We start from the raw sequence: 16,349 nt of genomic DNA, 5'->3' as shown, positions 1-16,349 counted from the left end.
ATCTTACTGCAGCAGTGGGTGGAGACTGGAGCGTGCTCCTGTAGAAGTCTAGCAGGCCGCACTGACCAAACCCACCGGTTCCAGAACTCCCTTGTTTACGTTGCAACTCTGTTCTCTGGGAGACGTGGGCTGGCCTGTTACATTTCCTGGTGGAGTGTGCCTTTGGGTCTGGGTCTGACAAAGGGTAGAGACTGAGAACCAAGCCTGGGAAAGGCAGGTTTGCTATGGAGATCTGTGGCTGGGGAAAGGCTCCTCTTCTAGGAAGAAGAAATAGTTGCATCCTAAAAACACAGTCCAATTAACTTAAACTAACCAGGATCAGTTAGGCGGAAAGATAGGGCAGCAGACAGCTATTTGAGTTACTTTCCCAAACAGGTTTCCTCTGAACTGTGTCTGAGAGATTTATAGATAAATCATCATTAAATGCACATGAATCCACTTGAGGAAAAGGGGGGTTGGACACCCCAAAAGGCAATTAATATGATGCTACAAACATTGACACATTCAGTCAAGACAGTTCAGGCCCTGCCTTCTGGGAGGTGAGGGAGAGGATTTACGCTGACCTTGATTAAAATTCCTGGTAGCAATGCATCCTAACTCCAGCTTTCCAAGGATGGATGTTGGCTTGGGCTCCTCCCATTCAAGGGAGGAGACTGAACCACGAGCAATTCCCAGCTCGGACTTACATGGGAATCCCAAGGCAGCAGGCCCTTCAGCCCTCCTTGACCAGGCAGTCGGAGGGCCTGGGGAGACGCGCTGTAGCCGGGGAGCAGGCCTGGGACCAGCAGCTTGTGCGCTTGCTTCACAGACGGACCGAACTCACTGCTCCTGTTTTGTCCCCTCCAGCTGCTGTCAGCGCAGGCCACGGCCTGCCCGCTAAGTTTGTGATCCACTGTAACAGTCCCGTCTGGGGTGCAGACAAGTGTGAGGAACTTCTGGAAAAGACAGTGAAAAACTGCTTGGCCCTGGCAGATGACAAGAAACTGAAGTCCATCGCCTTTCCGTCCATTGGCAGCGGCAGGTGAGGGTGCATGGCTTGTCCCCATGTCACGTAGGGGTGTATTTGAGTATTTAGCCCATTCTTGCTGAGCTCTGCACTCAAGGTCAGCTGAGGCTGCTTTCAAGCACTTGCCTTCCTGCTTGCAGGGAGACTGGAGGGGTGAAATCAGGAAGGACAACTGAAGGGATGTAGGGGGCAGGAGGCTTGAGGACAGTATAAAACTTCGGTTGTGAAAGCCCATGTCAGGTCACAGAAGGTGATCTCAGAGGACATTAAGACAGAGGTCGGTAGGGAGGGGTGAACGCAGGGACCCTGACTGGGAGAGCCCCCCCCCCGCCCCCCCCCAGGATCCAGCCTGGAGCTGTGCTGCTGTCCTGTCCCAAGACCGCAGCATTCCTGGGCGGAGCCCCTGCCCCTTACCTCTGTGCTCGCGAGGCTTTTACCTCCCCAAAACCTGCTTGCTCACCTCTGTCTCACTGCCCTGCTAATAAGGTGGAACTGAAGGGGCAGATACATGAGAGTGGAATAGGACTGGCTCTCCCCCACCTCCCAACCCCCACCCACTGCACCTCCCACCCTGTGCACCCCCAGATGCCAGCAGATAGCCCCTCAGGTCCCTGCCTGTCAGAGCAGCACTGTGCTCAGGGTCAGGCCTGGCTAACTAGCTAAGTGCTGGCACATACATTAACCCCTACTCTGAGTCCAGCCCCCACCTAGTCTGTAAACTGGACATGATCGTCCCCCCATGCAACATCTCAGGGCCACTCTGGAGATGAAAGGAGCTCTCTGTAGGGAGTCTGCTTTGAGAACTATAAAGATACAGGGGCTATCTCGGACACTGCCCGTCACATCTCCAAGGTCCTCCCTGCCAAGGGTCTGAGCCGCAGGTCTCTGGACAGCTCACCATCTGGAGTGGGCACTGAAGCCAGGGGAAACTGGCCTTCAGAGCTGCCTCAGCCCAGAGCTCTGGGTCAGCAGGTGGCTCATGGGGAGCCTTGCTGGGTCTCTGCCATCAGTCCCTCCCAGGCCCCAAGGAAGGTGGGCTGTGTAGAGGCAGCACAAGTTCCCAGCACACTGACGTCCGTGACACGGCAGGCTGCACTGTCCCCCTGGGCGAGCCTGAGTCACAGCTCTCAGAACTATTCCTTGTACATACAGAAAGTGGCTCTTTTCAAAGCACTTCCCTTCCAAACCCATGAGGAGGAAGGAGAATGGATTTTGCTATTTTCATCTTGGACAGGCTTTGTAATGCTGCCTCCCTAAACAATACCATCACTGAGGGTCGCACAATCAAGTTGCCAGAGCTGGCCTTGGGCGGGCTCCCTGTCACATTGTCCTGGGATGTCTGTTCAAGAGACCTTTAGACGCTGTACCAAGAAGGCCTTGCCTACAGGCACCGTGCCCCAGGGCTCTCTGTGACAGCAGTCACACATGACTGGCAGGACCCAGCAGAGGACTGAATATGGGGAAGACAGAGGGGAAGACTCCTCTGGAGCCTCTATCAAGGGCAGAATGAGCATTCCCCTACATCCCTCCTGGATGTGAGCTGTGGTGGCCTCACCTCACCTCGCAGTGCTGAACAGCTGAGGCCTCCTGTACCGGGGCTCCTTTGAGCGAGGGCCCCTCAGTCCTCTGCACTGTGAGTGTGCCCTCTTCTCAGGCGTACTTGCAGGAAGAAGCTGGAGTAGCATATCAGCTGTGTCACAGGTGAGTGTGGGGAGGGACCCTGAGCAGGGGACAAGTGCAAGCTCATGCCACCTTGCCTCGTGCATCCCCACGCTTACTCTGCCCTCTCATGCTTTGAGCACTTCACCCCCAAACGTCTGCAGAGCTGACGTGCAGAGCTGACGCAATCTCATACGTACATGTTGTTTTGCATTGCCGTCCACTTTTGCAGTCACTCTTGTGTCAAGAGCGTACGTTGAATGTCATTTAAAAAGTGAACACCATTTCAATGCATATTGAAAGAAAAGCTGACAGAGCTAGAGCATCTTAAAAGTCCTTTCAGTTCACTCTAAGATTACCTGGCCAAGACAAGCATTCTTCATAAGGTAATCAGCAAGCACCTGGCAGGTGGAACTTTCCCAGGAGCTGTGGAGAGATGTGTTATAGGTGTCTCAGTCCCAGAGTCAATTCAAGACCTTTTTCTTTCTTTCACGAAGTGCTTTTGAATCTGAGCAGAATTCGCCTACTTCCTGGCTCTTCCCACTTTGCCATCCCCCAGTCTCCCATAGAAGTTCTATTTGGTGCTACACTGCTGTGTGACCTTTGGTAAATGAATCACCCTCTCTGTTCCGCCTTATCAGCTAGTGAGGCTATGAGACTGCCCTTACTCGCAGACGGTTCTGGGGCTCAGTTAATTAGTATTTCGGATGCACTTTGATCTACTCTGATGAAAGGTCCTTCCGAGGAGAGAAGCAATAGGAGCCTTTATTGGAGGTAATAATTTCACACTCTTTCATATAACTATTGGGGAATTTTTAATTGAAGCATAAAAGTAATTCCCATAAAAGAGCATCTGTTATTACAAACTTATTTACATTTTTCACAGAGTAGAAAGTTTTAAAAAATAATCAGTTGAAAGCTTTTAAGAGGGTGGAATGCCAAAGACCAGCACATGTGCACAGCTACCCAGCCCCACATCTGTCAGGCAGACTTGGCCCCACAGAGCCATGTAAACAGCTGCCCTTCCTTTCATGAGTACAGAATGGGATTACAGCAGAGCCGGCCAGTAAATCACAGTGGGGTTTAGGAGGGGAAATAAAATAGCTTGTTTGTGGCATCCAGTGTCTCCAGCATAAAAGTCACATTGGAATTAAAACAATATAGATGCAGACATGTTGGTAAAGAGTTGTGGGATCACATTGTCTCAGCCTAGGCGCAGCGTCCCAGCGTGTGGAGGATGACCAGCCTGTTGGCCCCAGGGGCGAATTCTATAGCCCACTGGAAGCAGTGAGACCCTGGGGTGTAACCCCAGCCTCTGGAAACCTCCTCTGGCATCTGGACATCCTGTCCTTGGGCATCCTGCTCACAGTACTTACGCATCCCCCTACTCCCTCGGCTGTTTGACATTAGGAGGTGACCCCCCTCCGGAGGGGCAGTACTTAGGGAATAGCTAGTTTGAGGCTTTGATTAACTTCTCCTTAGATTTATGAGCCTAGAAGGAAAGGCAGTTTGCTTTCCTCAAGCTACCACTTATGGGTATTCATTGAACCCCAAGCGCTGTGCTAAACCCTTTAAAACTCTTTTTATCTGTGGTATCTCAAAACAACCCTACCACGTGAGTAACACTATTAATTCTACTCAAAGGCAAAGTAACAGAAGCTTAGAGGGGTTAAGTCACTCACCAGAGGTCACACAGCATGTACTCGGTAGAGCCAGAATTTGCTTGGAGGTCCTTGGCTTCGGTGCTCACGATATGACGTACGTGGAACCCCTGCCCCCTTGGGGTCAACAGACCTACCTCCTCACATCCCACTGGAAGATCACCCCACTGCCTGTGCACTATGTGCATGGATTTTAGGGAACCTTGGAAACACCACTTGAAACTGACCAGCCCCGGCATAGCCATCAGCCTCCCTATCCCCTAGGTATGGACCTTAGAAGAGAAGTATCAAGGAGAGAAACAAAGTGAACTGGGGAGAATTACTTATTAACCCCCAAACATGTGCGCCTTGGAGTGAGAGAAGGTAAGAGATCTCTCTTGAGCTGTGCTGCCCAGGCCTCTAGCATTGGAGGGCAGAGCCCTCAGTGGGGGCAGTGGACCCACCACCGCCCCCTTCTGAATTTTAGCTTCTCCCTCGTGTGGCCACTGCTTTCAGCTCAGGAGCCTGATGGCCTGGTCTTCACCTCTGGGTGGAGCAGGGTCTGGCTGGGCAGTTACTCAGAGGCCCAGGAGCAGAGTGGGAGGGAGCCTGATCCCAGCAGAAGAGGGTCCGCGTTGGGTGACAGACATTTTGCCCGAGTCACCAAAGCTGCCAAGACATCCTGCCCTATCCATTTCCTAAACAGCCAAGACAGCCTGGCTCCACAAGAAAACTGGGGTCCAGCTAGCATCCACACTTACCCCTACTCAGCCTTCAGCGTCAGGCCCCAGTCTATCTCCTCCAGAAGATCCACTTGGGCCTTCCAACCACAGGACGCAGCCTCTCCCCAGAGGACTCTCTGGTGCCCTGACCAGCCTGCTCAACAACGCTCCTGCCCTGGCGGCCTGGGTGCCTGCCTTGCCCAGCCCTGGAGGGTGAGCTCACCACCGGGAGCAGGGAAGCTTCTTCTGTGCTTTGGTCCTGGGACCCCAGATCTCTGCCAGCCAGAGTGACTTCATGGGAAGCTTAGACATCTCCTTAGTCTCCTAAAGAGACCCATCTCTTGAGGGGGAAGCAGCACCTGCCTCACCATGTGGTACCTGTTTGCCAGTGGAGGAAACTAATGCTTAGAGAGGTTAATGTCCCTGCTGGGGGACAACTGGGATTCAAAGTGGAATCTGACTGTGTAGGCAGACACAGTATGGCAGTAGGACAGAATGACTGAGATGGTGAAGAAGGCACAAAGACCTGGGGACTCCCATCACATAGCCCCAGCTGTGCCCCAGCATACCAGGGCTTGTGGACCGCCTGCAGACGTCCTCTACTACCTCCTGAAGCTTTCCTCCCCTCTAGTTGTACCAAGGAATAAACATTTGCTCTTTGTGAGATGCTTGCAATCAGCCCTTACTTCACTGACCCTGTGCCTGCATACTCTCCACCAAAGCTGGCCTACTCCCTCTCTCAGAAGTCAGGCTGAGGGGAGGGAGGGTAGCCCTCAAAACAGAAGGGTTACTTCCTCCAGAGCTTCCAGCACGTGTCTTGTTCTGGACAGCCTATCCTGCATGCTCCTTGACTCCTGCAAAGAGTCCAGGCGTTGTGAGAACAGCTTCTTCCCAGACTGAGCCTGCAGGCCTAGGGTGGGGATGGGTGCAAAGGGTGTGGCCCACCATGGGGGGGGGTCCCCACTCCTCCCCTTCTTCCTGCACTGCCCCCACCACCTCCATCCCCACCTTCCTGTTGGTTGCCCCAACTCTGCTGGTGGATAGAGCTCCCAGGGTCCCCTTAGGAGGAAGCCTCCTGTCCGGTAGCACTGTCCTGCCTGGGACACCTCTGACCAGGATCTGGTCCTCAGTCTCGTGTGCCTCCTGCCTGGCAGGAGTGCCACCTGTATGCGAGGGCACCTGACTTTGGCTTCTACCCTATTACTGACCGAGGCCCCTCTGCAAGGCTAGGTACACGCCCTGGGGAAACAGCCCTTGTCTTCTAAGAACAAACTTCACTTCTAAAGCATACAGGAGTTACTAGGGGTCCATCAAGCTGAGAGAAGCCCAAAAGCAAGTCGCAAGAATGGTTTTCTCCATGGCTCTGAAAGCCTCTTGAGTGCTGACAGTAGAGGCAGTGGGACTTTCCAAGAGAAGCGGCTGAGGTGGCTCACTGCTGGCTGCACTTAGCCTAGGAGTGTTCTCAGAAATCCCACACCAGACACACTTAAAAGCCTCTCACCTGGCAGGTGCCCCATCTGAAGGAGTCCTGACCGAAACTGGCAGGTTGGCCCAGCACTTCGGACACCAACGGACCTACAGGCTCCTGGCAGATTGAAGACTGTAGATATGCTGAAGAAGAAGAAAAAAAAAAAACGCATGGACACTGGCCTCTCACTCAGTATCTTGAACTGTTAACTGGGGTCAGTAGGGATTTGAATGCAGGGCCACTGACTCCAAAGCCCATGTAATTGTCCCCATTCTAGGCAAGTTGCCAAGTTCCTGCCATTGTCATCCTGGGTCACCTGGCTCCTGCACCTGCAGTGTGGACCAGGAATGGCCTGGGCACACACGCAGCAAGGAGTGTCAATCTTCCTAGTCCTGAGTTCAGATGCTTGCCTGAGTTCTGGGCCCCTGCCTCCGAGGTTGCCACGTGACACTGACTTTAAATGGAAATGTATGTAAGTTCACACCGATTTGGCCTGGAGACTTGGATGCCGTCCCTTGAGATGAAGAGCCTTCTTGGCCCAGAGTTCTTCCCTACACGCAGCTCCCTGACGCCCAGGCCTACAGGGTGGTCCAAGCTGGTGTGTGCTGGGTGGTGGATTTCTGGCACCCATGAAACCTAAAGGCCAGCGTGAAGGATGTAACCCTCTACTTGCAGGGCAGAGGTCCATGCTTCCTGGAGAAGCTCCAACCTCCAGCCATCTCTGAGGCCGAGACCGCTGGGGAGGCTTTGGGACCTGGGCTGTATGTGTCTCAAGCCCTGTGCTAGTCCCAGGGATCTTGGGAAAAGAAACGTGGGCGCTCACGCTGCCTGTAGGAGACTGCACACACAACACACGCCACAAAGCACAGAGCCTGTCGACTTGCTGGCTGCCTCTCATTAAACTTCCTGTCATGCCCCCTTTCTCTGAGAGCACGTGGTATGTTCTGTGGGTCACAGTTCTCTGCCCACTCATCCTTCCCCTGTCCGGGGGACCCTGGGCTCTCTAATGTCTGTGTGTGAGCAGCCAAAGGTCCAAAACGCTTGTGGACACTGGCCCACGAGAGGCTACCACTGCATAGAGGTCCCCAAGGGGCTCCCGGAGGGAGGAGGCGTCCGGGGAAGCTGGGCCCCGGGACAACCATAGCCTCCCTAGTCACTGACCATTCCTTCTCTCTCTTTCAGGAACGGTTTTCCAAAGCAGACGGCAGCCCAGCTGATCCTGAAGGCCATCTCCAGTTACTTCGTGTCAACAATGTCCTCTTCCATCAAAACGGTGTATTTCGTGCTTTTTGACAGTGAGAGTATAGGCATCTACGTGCAGGAAATGGCCAAGCTGGACGCCAACTAGGCTGAGGAACTGCAGAACCCGCCCACACCGTGCCCCCGCCTCCAATTTGAAAGAAAAGGAAAAAAAATCCGCTCCACTCCTACTGGGAGGCGGGAACCCTTTCATTTTCAGTTTTGCTCATCTAGGGAAAATAAGGTTTTGGTTTCCAGTTTAATTGTTTTTGACCTTCTAAAATGTTTTTACTTTAGCACTGATAGTTGGCATTACTGTTGTTAAGCACTGTGTTCCAGACCGTGTCTGACTTTAGTGTAACCTAGGAGATTTTATAGTTTTATTTTAATGAAACCTGCTTGACGCAGAGCAGTGAGGAGAGCAGTGTCCTCTACGTGGGGCAGAGTCCAGGAAAAGTCCCATTTTGTAACCGTGTGTCGTGGTGCTTTTATCGTACACCCAGTGGCGTTCTTTTTACTATAATGTTCCTTTTTTTTCCCCTCAAGAAGAAAAATCATGAATTTGCAGCAAACTTAATTTCTGTTTACTTTTTGTCTTAATGATGGATTTGAAAATGGAAGATTTAAAAGGCAGAACAGAATCTGTTGTCCTTAATTATATTTGCAATTTGGAATTTGTGTGAATTGATTTAGTAAAATGTTGAACTGTTGTGACTTGTGTGTTTCAAGTTATTGTGCCCTTGAGCCCTAAGTTGGTTTCTCTTGTCACATGATGGGGGACACTGAATGGGGCAGCCCACTCCCAGGAAGCACCACAGCGGCCACTGCAGCCCAGGGTGGGGGGAACCTCTTCAACCCCGATGGCTTCTAAAGGGAGTTCATGGATAGGCTCTCCTTTCACCCTTGTGACACTTGGGCAAGGGTGTGACCCCCGTTTCATGGATAAGGAAGCAGATGTACCAAAAACCGTGTGGGTGGCAAGTGGCAGGCTGGTACCCCAGCCCATATCTCCAGACTCTGAGCCCGGTCTCTCCTGATGATCCCAGAGCCCTGGGCCACTTGCCAGATGGAGTTACAGAAGCCTTGAGCGTTCTGCTGGGGATATGTTGGGTCTCCTGTCCTGACAGGATGGGGTCACCATTGCCAGCAGCTTTCCAAGGGCAAGTTGCCACAACCAAGGCCCCCCCAGATAGGCTGGCAGCTTTTATTTGCATGCCTTCGCGAAGCCATGGGTGTTTAGGGATGATCCCAGCTGCACCAGCAGAGCTAAACTCTGGGTATCTAAACTCATTAGCAAAACACAGACACTATTTGCTTCAAAAGGTACTTTCACCTTAATCTAAATTTGCCTAAAATGCACAGAAGACTGCTTTTGTCTCTTTAAGAAGAAACATGCCAGATTCTAAAGCAGACTATACCCGAGGAAACAGCAGCACACTGTGCATCAGGGATGAACGTAAAGGCTTGTTTCTCCTTTCCAAGCTGTGCCTAATGAAATCGAAACAGAAGTCCTAAGCCACTACACTACGAACCTTTTCAATGAAAAACCAACAACTTCTAATCACACTTGAAAGACTGAGCATCTAAATGTAAGGTCTTATTAAGATGCTTACATTTTTTCCCCCAAGATCTTCACCAGGTTTAGGTTACATATTCCTGCTTCTTGATGAGATTTTGGCAAAAAGAAAGTTTATCGTTGTCTTTAAAAGAAGATGCATTTTAAAATGATAGCACTCCATAAATAATATCTGCAAACTGCCTTGGCAAACCATACTGCCATTCACCCAAGAGCAGTGCTTCTGCAGCAGGCGGGGTGACGAAAGTAAGCTGTGGCTATCTTGAGCTGGTGAGACGTTATTTACTGTGTGCCAGGCACTGCGTTTATTCTCTTATGGACATCATTTCATTCTGTCTGTGATAATCCTATAGGGCAGGTCCTTTCGTTAGAGCCATTTTACAACTGAGAACACTGAGGCTGGGAGAGACTGAGTAACTTGCTTGTGATCACACTACTAGTAAGTGACAACCAGATTGAGACAGAGAAAGGCAGTGATAGGGCCACTAATGGCACAATCTGATCAGCAACAAAGGGAGTCCATTTGGCCTCGATGGCATTTCCAGCTTAGAAATTGACACACAGATGGAAACAAGGTTGAATGGCTTCTAGGTGAACCGCACTTCCTTCACTTTGGAGAAGGAACACCTCAGAAGCCAATCCTGTATTTAGCAGAGACCCTCCACTAGATGTCGCTAAAAGGACTGGGAAGTAAAGTCAGGAAAGGGCAGCCAGTTTCTGCACTTCCTCGAGCCCACACAAAAGAATGGACCGCATTCGTCAGGATTTGCGTGAATTATTTACCATAATCACCTAAATGTTTCTAAACTTGCAATAATCCAGAGTGTGTCGTGCCCTTGAGATGTAGGCTCACTGAAGAAATTCTTTTCAATGAAACCGAGGAAAAGAGAGCCATCCCCCAGCCTGGGATCCCCACCACCTCTAAAACTGCCCGGTTTTTTAAAATCTGGGATCAAACACTGTTCTCTGAGGTCAGCCTCATGTTCACAGGGAAAAAAGGAAACTTCATCACTTAAAAAAAAAATGGTATAACTGCAAGGAACCACTTGAAATAGACACATCTGCAGGTAGTAAAATTCACCAAAAATGACAAGTTTGCAGTTAGAAAAGTTTACCAAAAGTGAAATTATTCTGTGAAAGGGGAGAAATGCAGGTCCTTGAGAAGCAGCAGCTGTCCCGCCCTCGTTTCTGCTTCAAGCTGTGTCAGAGGCAAACACGCGGTGCGTGCTGTGGGGCAGAGCTGCTCACCCCACTGTCACACGGCCACCACGCCTGTGATGCAGCCGGTGACAGTGGCAGCCGCAGAAGACACCCCTCTCGCTTATTTCTGAGAAGCCATCCTTGCCCTCGGCAGCTGTGCTGAATAAACATGACGATCTCAGCGTGCCTCATGAACTCCTTTAAAGAACATCTGAGCTCTAACACAGGCACTGTGTTGTGCCATGGCTCCAACGGAGACTGCACAGACAGTAATAACCACTGTATGTGTGTGCGCACGCACGTGTGCACTGGTCCCCCCTACATCCATCATTTCATCTACTTCTCATGGTAACCTTATGAGGTCGGTCATATTATTGTAGTTTAGGATGAGAAAAATACAACAGAGAGGTGAAGTGCATTTCTCAAGGTCACACAGCTGTCAGTGGTGGAGCTGGGGTTTGAACCCAGCTATCTGACTCTACAAGTGAAGCTCCTCTCCCTGTCCCCACCCCTGGACTGACCTCTCCTTTGGTAGGCACCCCCATATTTTGCTTCAGTGAGGCAGGCCTTCTGGCCTACTCACTGACAGGTCCTGTGCAGCTGGCCCTGGGGGCATACATAGAACCTGTTGGATGATAGGCCAAAAAAAAAAAAAAGTGTATTTTAACAATCCAGTGGCAAACAAGGATTTACCGGGTGCTTACTATGAATGAGGACTCGGCTCAGGGCCTACTGCAAAGGCAGGGGAGACTGTGCCTCTGCCCAGCAGCATGGGCGACCCAAAGTTGTGGCTGCTGCACAGGCTGAGGCTCAGCGGAGGAGCTGTGCCCACTGCTCAGGGCGCTCAGGGAGCATTTCCTGCAGCAGATAGCCTAGAGCCAGACTTGGCAGGAAAGGCTGGAACTTCCTAGGCCAACAGAGCAAGGTGACGGGTGACAAGTGACAAGACAGCGCACAGGCATCTCGACCCCAGCCAGGGGCACTTGCTTGTGTCTCTGTGCTGAGAAGCCCAGAATTCCTCCCTCCTGTTCAGCGCCCAGTGGCCATGTGTGGTCACAGCTACACTTAGGGCAAGACAGGAAGGGAAGACGGGCAGTAATTTCCCTCTCTCCTCCTGTCATGCCCCTCGAGATCCCAAGCTCTGTTCTAGTCTGTTCTCGAGTCTGCCTTTCTGGGGAGGGGGGGAGACTGGGCCAGACAGCGCAGGGTGGGGACAGTAATCCCCTTACTTCCTTACATGTCACTCAGGCTGCATCAGTCACCCTACGTGGTCCAGCTCTCATCGGAGGCCGTAGCAGCTGGGGGACGGCGTGGCCGATTTATTCATTAGCCACTGCGATGTTTAATTTTCATGGCCAGGCGCCACCGGCCAACGTTATCTTGGGAGCTGGCCTTGGTGCCGCCTTGGAGCGATCCACCTGAAGGTGCTGGGGGTGGGACAAGGGTCCTGGGCCCAACCCTGGCTGAGAAGAAAGGGAAACGCTCGAGGGCAAGGGGTGAGGCTGCCTTTTCTTTGGCTTTTCTTCCATTTATAACCGAGCCCGTTGTGTTTGCTTCTGAGGGCCCCGATATCAAAATAATATCGCATGACCCTCCTGACAGGCGAGGCAATAAAACTGCTCATTAATCCCGGGCCCCATCACCGCCCCTCCATGCTCCTCAGCAAAGGTGTGTAAATAGTCTGGCCTTTCCCTGACCCCTAAAAACCAACCCAGCCGGGGCTGCTTTGTCAAACTCAGAGAAAGAGTCTCAGAAACACTCTCTCCATAGAAGGCACTTTCCCCTCACTCCCCTTCTCCACCAGCTGACCCCCGCCCTCCTACACCTATGCACACCTACATTCACACACCTAAGGAGGGAGACTCCAGGCCCTCCATGTCAGCAGTGTGCACAATCAAGAGACCTGCAGAAAAACATCTCACTTGACCAGAATCAGTCCGGACTCTGTCTCCTATAAAATAGCTGAGATTTCTCATCAGAGAGGCCCTCCTTGGCCTGTTTCACACAGCAAATGCACATCTTCTGCTAAGAGTACTTTGAGCATGCTTAGCGGGGGCACCCAGGCTACCCTCCAGAGCCCACTGGGGTCCAGCACCCACTACAGACAGGGCACCATGATGTGCCCTGCAGCACACGGCGCAGGTAAGGTAGTCACTGGGGAAGAAGCCTCCATGGTCTTGGAAACTGTCCCAGCATCACAAATTAAAGGTCACTGTCTAGGCTGTGGGTTTATGACACCTTAGGGAGGGCAGAGAGCTCAGAGTCCCACAACACCACCCTCCAAATCTTTGTGTGTCCAAAGCCCAGAAACCAGAGCCATAACCCCAGCACGGAGGAATGTGGCCCCTAGAACATGTGTGGGCAGGTCATATGTTCCTTGCTGGCAGGAGTTCCTTCTGGGCCTGAGCTCTTGGGTAGGCGGCCTTGATCTCAATGACATAAGATGTCACACCTCCCCGATTCCCACATACAACCTTACCACAGACAGGCCTGGCCTCTTGGGCGAGAGAACCCTAGTGTCCTTGGAGCCAGGTTGTTGGCACAGACCTGGCTGACCACCACAGCTTGCCCAGGCTCAACCTCCTCAACCTATCTGCCTGTGCACTCCATGCCCAGGCTGGCTGGGAAACCTGATATTTCTGTACCTTGAAACGACAAGGCTTCCCTAAGCTTAAGAGAATAAATTAGAGTTGAGTTCACATAGGCTCAGCTGTGGCTGATGGGCAAATTGATTTGCTTCCCATCTGGGAGATTAAATTCCACTGCCCCAAAATGGCAGCAGGGTAATGAGCTGTCAGTCAAACAGCGCAGAGCCGAGGCCCAGCACGTAATTGAACCCTGGCAGCTCCTCATTAGGCCCCATGCAGGTCCTGGCTACGGATTCCCACCTTGAGGTGGCCTCCGAGCCCCAGGAGAGAACGCACTTACTTGGTCTGGCCGCATAGCCTCTGCAGGGAGATGCCACCTTGGGCAGGGGCTGGGCCAACTTGAGGGAACTTTCACTAAGCCAAGTGCCTACGATATGCTTGTCAACAGCCACTGACAGCTCTTCCAGGATTTAATTATGGGCCAATCCAAACACCTGGGAGGATGTTGACGGCACCCATGGAGATGACACCCAGAGGACCTCACTTCCCAGGGGGCCGTCGTCTAACCCCCTAGGCCTCGTGTGTCCCCAGTCACGCCAGGGTTTCTCAGAGGGCACCACCCTGAAACCATCACCACACCCAACTCAGCCATTTCCAGCGTGCAAGCCCTGCATGCACACTGCTGCACCCTAGATGATGGTCAGTGTCTCCGTTTATAAAATGGATAAGGAAACGGGACCCAAGGGAATTCAGAAGCTGCCTTCTGAAGTCGACACCAGCCTGGGACTCAAGGAAGACTGGTTGTCCTCTCCAGCCGCACCTTCCACCCCCACTCCTCTTTCCACCTGTGCCAACCCTGCTTCAGGCCACTCATACCTCACTTTCAGACCTTCACAAATGCCAGTTTCTCAGCCTGGAAAATGCTACTGCCACCTTTTATTTGTAATCCTGCTCAACCCTTCAGGTCCTCTGCTCTTTGATCTCCCTTCCATCTCCCCCAGGAAGCCCTCCCTGACCCTGCTGTCCAGCCAGGTGTCCTCCCTCGGAGTAGCCTGCACACCGACTAGTCACAGCACTGTGCCTACTGGACATCTGTGATATGCTGACATGGCTGTCTCCCCACCAGACAGCAAGACAGCAAGCATCATTCATTCACACACATCCCCGGAGCCCTCTGGGCTGAGAGCACAGTACTAGACTCTGGGCGTCCAGCAGTGAGCCAGCAAAGGAGACCCACCCCACCCCCGACGAGGCCAGACACCAGGGCCCTCGCACCCTGCAGCACCGTCAGAGGGTCCAGGGCATGAGGGGAGGGCTATATCTGAGGGGCCGCAACAATCACTGGTCAGGCGGAGCCCACCAGGACCTCAAAGACCAGCATTAGGCAGAGCACCTGACTCAAGGCAGTGGGCAGACTGGGGCAAATGTGGCAGTTCTGACCCTCTGGTTCTGTAGAAGTCAGCCCAGGTAACACCCCGTGGGATCTCTGGCTTCGCGTGCACACAGAGTGGTGGCAGAGTGAAGTCTCATGTTGGCAAGAGGCCTCCACTCAGCCCCAGCTTGCAGCACTACTAACCACAGCCTGGATCCCATGGCAGCTGCCAATGCTGCTTGCCCTGGCTCTTGATATTAGAAGGGAGTGGACATGGAAACTTTACGGCTAGATGCTAAATCCATGGTATCAATCAAGGGGAAAAACAATGGGAAACGTGTGCAGGAGAAGCCTCAGCCCTTGCCTGTGAGCCAGTGAGGCTGGGGGCACACATTGTACAGGCAAAGGTATTGGCCACAGGACAGGTGTCTTTGAAGAGCCACCAGCAGCATTTCTTGAAGACCCAACACACAAGTCTGAGTCAGGAAGCTTCTCACAGCCCCAACTCCGAGGCAGGAGGACCAGTCCCGCTGCCCGCTCAGTTCAAGGCCTGGATTCTGGTACCATCAGGCTCCTCCACCAGGAGAGAGAGGCCTGTGATCACAAGCACATGGGGCACATTGGCCCTTGCGCGTCTCCAGCATGCCCCTGACAGGACCGCCACGGCACAGGGGCAGAATCACAATGGTGCGGGGCCTTCGAGATCCCGTCTCTCACCTCCATGTTCGGGTGGAAAACAACAGTAACACAGGCAGAGACAGGACTGTGTGACGACTAGGCACACTGAGGAGCCTGTACACGTTCTCTTATTTAAGTTTCCTTAAGACCCTGAGAATGAACATGATTAACCCCACTTTTTGGGTGAGGGAGCTTGGATCAGAGAAGTGAAGTGACTTAGCCAGGCCACACAGCAGGAATCTGGCAGAATAGGATTCAAAGCCAGGAATGGGTCACTCTGAAGTCAATGCTTGTTCTTTCTAGTATGCTACCTCCCAATAGCCTCAAAAGGTCTATTATCCCATTTCACAGATGAGGAAAAATGAGGAGGGGATTAGCAACCTGCACACAATGCCACCCGGCCAGGGAGCCACTCTCCTCGGGCGTCCTTTTGGGTCTCCCGGGTACACACCCAGGGCTCCAGCAAAGCCTAAACTGACACAGGAACCAGCCCCGAGCCCTGCTCCTCAGCAGGCTGGGGACCCGGCCGGGGCCTTCAGGTAATTAGTGGGCTCTTGTTAAGACCCAGTCGCGCCGTTCCCGGGCCAGGACTTGTTTTTGTTCCCAGGCGAGGCCCTCGCAGGAAGGCCAGGCGCACGTGCGCAGCCCCATAAATCCAGCCGGCGTCGCTCATTACAACGTTCCGCTTCACGACTCCGCCGCCCCAGCCCGCGCGGGCTTCTCCGGCCGCCGGGCCTCCCTGCAGCCCAGCTCGGCCGCCCCGAGCCGCCCGCAGCCTCAGACATGAGCTCATCCAGCACGCGGCGTGTGAGGAAGTGGCCGGGCGGCGCTCTCGGCAGTGAGGGGACAATGTGCCCATTAAGGCTGTCAGCTGTCAGCACCACACTGATACACTCCGCTCGGCGGAGACCGGACCACCCCACTCCCGGCCGTGCCCGCCCTGCCGCCCAAGCGCATGCGCCTCACGGGTGAGGGGGCCCATCCACGCCGAGAAGGACCAGAGGAGGTCCAGAGCCCCTCAGCACTGTCTGCCTCCCAGCGACTCATCACCTGCCTGTGGGGTCTTGGGCAAGTCCCCTGACCCCTCTGAGCCTCCATTCCCACAGCTGTAAAATGGGAAGCTACACCTCGCCCCAGCCGGGAAAGCACTGCTCTGTAGCCCATGGCCTCGGCACTTTGGCGTCCTGTGAGTACAGAACCA

The 16,349-nt window shown here is 53.1% G+C and overlaps 1 protein-coding gene across 12 annotated transcripts in view; it reads left to right on the top strand.

The window, feature by feature from the left end:
- LOC102515341 (core histone macro-H2A.1) overlaps positions 1-8,448 on the top strand; it is a 76,645-nt gene extending 68,197 nt beyond the window's left edge. For 3 of the 12 annotated variants that reach the window (XM_032476789.1, XM_032476790.1, XM_032476787.1), the window contains exons 8-9: positions 847-1,021; positions 7,678-8,444. In XM_032476789.1, the coding sequence (XP_032332680.1) occupies positions 847-1,021; positions 7,678-7,843 (341 nt within the window). In that variant the 3' untranslated portion in view covers positions 7,844-8,444. Of the gene's footprint in view, positions 1-846; positions 1,022-4,590; positions 4,690-5,011; positions 5,241-6,535; positions 6,663-7,677 lie in introns of those variants that run through there. The other 9 variants (XM_032476795.1, XM_032476794.1, XM_032476793.1 and 6 more) reach the window with 7 other exon arrangements.
- Positions 8,449-16,349: the final 7,901 nt, after the last annotated feature.

This window comes from Camelus ferus, chromosome 3 (genome assembly GCF_009834535.1).
Source record: "Camelus ferus isolate YT-003-E chromosome 3, BCGSAC_Cfer_1.0, whole genome shotgun sequence".
Classification (NCBI taxonomy): domain Eukaryota; kingdom Metazoa; phylum Chordata; class Mammalia; order Artiodactyla; family Camelidae; genus Camelus; species Camelus ferus.
Note: the sequence above shows the minus strand (reverse complement) of the source record. Positions and strands in the feature narration are given on the sequence as shown.